At 36.0% G+C, this 6131-nt stretch overlaps 1 protein-coding gene across 1 annotated transcript; it reads right to left on the reverse strand.

Annotated features, from left to right (window-relative positions):
- Positions 1-1067: 1067 nt before the first annotated feature.
- LOC141444141 (uncharacterized) lies at positions 1068-6001 on the reverse strand. Its single transcript, XM_074109583.1, has 2 exons — positions 5961-6001; positions 1068-4853 (listed from the first exon to the last, which is right to left on the reverse strand). Exon 2 carries the CDS (start codon positions 4693-4695, stop codon positions 4099-4101), a length of 597 nt encoding a protein of 198 aa, XP_073965684.1. The 5' UTR covers positions 4696-4853; positions 5961-6001; the 3' UTR covers positions 1068-4098.
- Between the last annotated feature and the right edge of the window lie 130 nt (positions 6002-6131).

A 6131-nucleotide genomic window follows, 5' to 3' on the forward strand; every position in this document is an offset into this window, starting at 1 on the left:
GTTACGGATGTCTTGAACCAATTTAATTTTTATTCATACTCGTATAAGTTATGAAATAAAACGACCAAGTGTTTTTAGTCATTTATTCATTAAAGGGTCTCTTTCCATTAAATTTATATTTAAATAAAATTTTGAAAATGGAGCTATTATTGCAAAGGTTAGAAAAACTTACCCTTAGACGAGTGTGGTACACCATGAACTATTTCCTTTTTCGTGAACAGGCAAGGATACGAATATCGAATCCGCGCACCTATTCGATCGAATTGAGTATGGTCAAAATGTCTTTCACGACACGACCGCATCGAGTTTGGACTGGACTCGTTTGTCGTCTTGACTAGTACTTTGGTAACCAGGGGCATAAAGTACAGTCACCAAAAAAAACTTTTATTAGAAGAATTTTAAGAAAAACTTTTCTGAACTGTTTACGGAATCCTTCTTGTACGAGTCCGACTCGCACGTGACCATTTTTTTATTATACATCCGTAAACACAACAGTATAACTCAGACGGATTATATCGTTTTCGAAGTCATTGTTGCAAAATGAAATAAGTAGGTACCTAGTACCTACACAAACCACGCGCGACGCGTCCAGCGTGCGAGCCGAGCGGCAATGATTGGGCGCGCCGGCTGAACATACCTAAACTGCGGAGTGTCCAACCCCTGGTTCTGGCACTTCGCCGGCCGCTACCACGGCACGGCACGCTCGCTTCGGTCGCAGGGGAAACGCCAAAATTCGCATAGGTACTCTTCGCTAGTCATAGCGTATTTTTTGGTTAAAACTGGTGTGACGTACTTTATGAAGGTCCCTATGCCTAATAAATGCTCATGCAGCATACAAGAAGGAAATTTAAGTTTACAGGGCGAGGAAATTGGAAAGGGAGGTCATAAAGGGAGGGGACTTAGGAGCAATGAAAAAACAGTGTCTGTCTAAACAATACTTATCGAATAACGAAAAATGACACAATGACAAGCAGGACTACTACGAAACTCGAAGTTCGTGTCGTGCGGTCCCTCTCGCTCTCGTATTAAATAGTATAAGTGTCAGAAGTGGGACCGCACGACACGAACTTCGAGTTTCGAACAGCGCCTCTAGCGGAACGTTTACGATGTTCGTGTTTTCATACAAATTGAGATTTTAACGCGAACGCGATCGAGACGTATTTTGTAACCGAAAAACTTACACTAAGGCTGGTCCTTTTGGTTGAGTGCATGCAGCTACACCCTATTTGTACCTAAGTACTTACGATGTAGTGAGTGAATGTTTTCCCATCGTATTCTGTCGGAGAACAATTCGTATTTATCTTTCTTTCTCAAGTAGTTTCACTCAAGTTTACTTAAGCCGGCCACACACGCCAGATTATAATATTAACCAATGGTTATAGTATACCTGCACACAGTTCATTTGTGCGCAGGCAAGGAGTCATGTCATACACCTTTCATATCATACACGCGTTCAGTTTTGCCTGCACAAAATGAACTGTGCAGACATAACCATCGGTTATAAACTAGCGTGTGTGGCCGTACTGAGAAGCTAACCTAATACGAAGTTATCCGAGAAAATACGATAAAACATCACTGTAATACATTTAACATAATAAAACATCCGATTAGGTACAGACACTTATTTATACTAGTTTGCTACCGTTCGGAACTCGAAACAAAAAATCGGTTGTCTTTTTACTTCTTATGGGAATCTTCAGGAAAACGAAGAAAACTGACGAGTCCCGAACGATACCTACTAATTCTGGTAATACTTTACATAAGTATTTTGTTTCTGAAAGATTACTAAAGTTAATAACGACATTTCAACGTAATACGCACCAAAAGTTGCATTTTGGTCATTTAGATTGCAAAAGTAACCTACTTATAAATATCTTAATAACAAAGAATTAAAAACATCTACTATAGTTAAAATATATAATCATTTTAGTAAAATACGCCTATTCGGTGACCAATAAACTGGACCAACTTATTTTTTAGGGCTCCGTAATCCTACAAGAAACCCTTAGAAACTGATAGCTTGAATTGAAAGCTGTAGTTTTGCATAGATATACCTACAATGTTGTCCTAAAAATCGACTATAACCCGTCCTCAGTTTATAGGGCTAAAAATAAAATGAAAATGGCGTAGTTTTTTTTCAGCATTACCAACCCTCGAATTGATCGCAGAAACATAATTTGCCCCATAACATATGTAATTATGAACAATTTCTATTTAGCATCAACAGGACCCCGGATTGTGAACTAAATATATATTAAGTAGTTAAGTAAAGAAAAATACACACAGTTGAATATAGAACCTCCTCCTTTTTGGAGTAGGTTACAAAACTGCCAGAGTAGTGCAATAAAAGCATTTTGTTTTAAATTACGGTTTCTTTTTAGGTTAGTTATTTTAGCGCTATTTAAAAAAGTATGGGAAACTGGAAAACGAACTTGCTAGAATTTAAAGAAGGAATTTACGTACAGCAGCAACTCAGGTGGATGTTTCTGTAGTTTTCAGTCAGGAGTCCTTCTGCAGTTAAAAATAAATTGCTCATAAATAATAAGGCAAAGTACAAAAATACCCGTAAAGCAGAAAGGGGGTTAAAGGTCCCTTATAAAGACCATCCATTAATAAGCAAGTCCATTTACATTATTTGACAACCGCTATCACAGTATGACTTGCCAACAAAAACAAAATTAATAATTATTTTCATTGATGTAAACCATATTTACTTAAGTAAACTTTAACCATAGTAAAAGAGTAGAATTAAGTAGGTTCACTAGAAACAGAAGTACAACAGAAGTACGCTCGGTTTAATTAGATGCGTGCGCGCCGGTTGGTGCCGGTACGCACGCATATACTGATAATTTAAGCAAGATTAAGTTTTCTGTAGTCAAGCTCAAGACTACGCTGCCGTCGGTGCCGTACGTTTTGATTTTAGCTCGCTCGTCTTGCGCTCGATGATCACCTTTTACGTTCGCGTACTCGTACTTACGTATTTTTTGTATTAGGTATAGTTATAAATTAGTAGTATATAAGTGTAGTGTAATAGTTTCGTGTAGGGAGACATGAAAAAATAATAGATACCTACCTACCTATAAACAATATAGTTATTATATTATGTGTAGGTAAACATGAGTAGCGCGTTAGCGTGGGCGCTAACGATGGGCCTCATGAGGAAGAACAAAGTCACTCAAAGGGCTGTGGAGAGGGCTATGCTCGGGGTTTCTCTGCGGGATAGAATCAGAAATGATGATATCCGCAGAAGAACTAAGGTTACCGACATAGCCAGAAGAATTGCAAAACTAAAGTGGCAGTGGGCGGGGCACATTGCTCGCAGGACTGATGGCCGATTGGGTCAAAAGGTTCTCGAATGGCGTCCGCGGACCGGGAGACGAGCTGTCGGTAGGCCTCCAACAAGATGGAGCGACGACCTCGTTAAGATCGCGGGATCGCGGTGGATGCGGAAAGCACAAGACCGGTCTGAATGGAGAGCCTTGGGGGAGGCCTATGTCCAGTAGTGGACGTCTTTCGGCTGACATGATGATGATGATGATGAAACATGAGTAGTATGTATCCAGTCGCCATCACCACTCCAGGCGAATGTATAAATAATATTTTTAAATTTAGTATAATACCTAATAATAATATATCGGCATAGAATCTTGTTTGTCTAGACGCAGACATAAGACAATTTTAAGTTAATTTTCGTACTAATATTATTTGCCGGTAGGTAATTAATCTAAAATAGACATCGACAACCCTAAGAGTCCGCGCCGCTCCTAAAGGGTCGGCGTGTGCATACTTCTCTTTTACTATGCTTAAACCCACTATTAAGTAATCTACGCTAACTCTGACTATATGACATGACAGCTTTCTAGGGCTTAGGTTGACAACATTTTTCGCTTTTATAATTTATTATATTTTTACGGGTTACTTTGTAACACGTTGTATTTACTAGTAAGGTGCTTATATTATGAATGACTAAACATCACTTAGGTACTAAGTAAACTATGTTGCATTGCATTTGCATACAAATCCATTATTAAAACAAAATTAGTCAGAGAAAAGCCTACAGAAACAGCCCTTTTTCCATCTTGTTAACACAAGATAACATTATGAATCATTACAGAGAGACGTAACATATTTGCATATGGATTCAATAGTTTCCTCTTCATCATCTTCTGCTTGTTTATCTTGAGATTCAGGACATATCATTTCTGTATTTGTAATACTACTAACTATTTCATTTACATCACCAAATGCTTCATTTTCTATATTTTCATTAACTTGAACAGCTGTTTCATTAGAAACATCTTCATTGTTTTCTACTTTTACTTCAGGTACTTCTTTAACCGTATTTCCGTTACCGTCTAACTTTAATGATAGTAATTCGGATGTTGAAGTCATTATTGTTATCGACGTAACTTGAGGAGTTTCTTTATCACAAGTATCATTTGTATTATATCCATCATAGTTGCCGTGTAAACCACTGCTCCCTACTTGAGGAAATTCTACTTTACAAGGATCGCTTGTATTATATTCATGTAAGTCGATGCCCAAACCGATGTATTCTAAACTGAGAATTTTTTCTATGTCTTCATCTGTTAATTCAGGTTCTATTTCTTCTTTAAGTTCTATTTCTTCTTTAGGGGTTGCGTCCTTATTTTCTAATTCATGAGCTATTGAATGTAGTTCACTCTCCGACGTCATGATGGTAATAGCTGTGACTTTTAAGGCTTCTTCTCTGCAATCTTTATTTATTTCAAAGAATTCAGTTTCTGTTCGTTGTACTTCTTTATTAATCGTAGTGTTTGCATTAATGTGTTCTAGACTTGTGCTATCCTTATAAACGTGTCCAGTTGTTTGATCTGAAACAGTGACATTTATTTTAACTTAAGTCTTCTTGTCTTCTTTTTGTTCTTCATAAATTAACGTGAAAATATAGAGACAATTATTGGACAAAATAGTCAGCTATGGCTGGTTACACTATAAACCATAATATCTAGTCGGAAAACAAAAAAAAAAAAAACTAAAAACTTAAAACTAAAACCCGACAAGGGAAGAATTCAGAAGAAATTTTTTTTCCGAAATACTACGAATGTGGTGATTTTTTGTATGGTATGTTTTATTTTAAGCTATCTACTAACATAGTTGTAAAGTTGACAATATTACTAACAAATTGATTCATGGTCTCAAATAAACTTCTGACTATTTTCAATATTGATTATTATTTTCAGTTATTACTTGCCATTTTTATTTCTCAAAATATTTTATGAATTTTGGACGATCCCCTAACATTATTGCAATTTTAATTTTATTTTAATTTTATGAGAACCTGTTTTGAATTTTAATTGTTTTATTGCTTTTATTATTTTATTCAATTTTGTGACATTCTATTGTTTTCCAATTTAATCTTTTGTGTATTCTTGACAATTTCAGTATAAATTCTCGTAACTTTGACATGTACAAACTATGATGTCATTTTATACTGAATGAATAAATAATCTTATCTAATCTAAAAATAAAGTAACCTAATTAATAGAATTGAATATGTTTTAGTTTGAAATCCATTGCAACCACGGCTTTCCTCTAAGGCTAAATCTGCGCTTCCAGCCTTCCATTCCACCCGAGATGTGCGACCATGCGTTGCGGGAAATGTGTTAGATAAATAACATTTATTTGTGACCTTCTGAAAAAATACATCATACGCATGTGAGGTAAGTAATTATAAGAAATTCACAATAGGATCGTCAAAACCGTTTGTCGTGAACCAATAAGAATATTTTCGTGTTTCATTCTTTTAGAACGTGAGATCTTCCGTTGTCTGGTTTTAGTTTTCAATTTTTTGGTTTTCTTTTAATAGTTCAACAAGCGTCAAAAAGCTGTCAGTTACAATAATAAGAATGGCGCCCAAAAATGACTAGTAGTGTTGTAGTAAGTAACAAAATAAAAGTACGGGTTAATATACTATCTACCTTTTGCGGTTGCGCCTGGTTGCTGTTCTTCTTCTTGTTTAATGACCTGGAAATAGTTCCAATTGTTAAGATGTGATTTTTTTATTAGTCGGTGCGCTCTCCGGGAATGGCAAGTGTAATTTCAAAAATCATTGAATGAAGTTTTGTATCCTTTTGAAAATATTAGATATG

The sequence above is a fragment of the Choristoneura fumiferana genome, chromosome 29 (assembly GCF_025370935.1).
Source record: "Choristoneura fumiferana chromosome 29, NRCan_CFum_1, whole genome shotgun sequence".
In the NCBI taxonomy this organism is placed as follows: Eukaryota; Metazoa; Arthropoda; class Insecta; order Lepidoptera; family Tortricidae; genus Choristoneura; species Choristoneura fumiferana.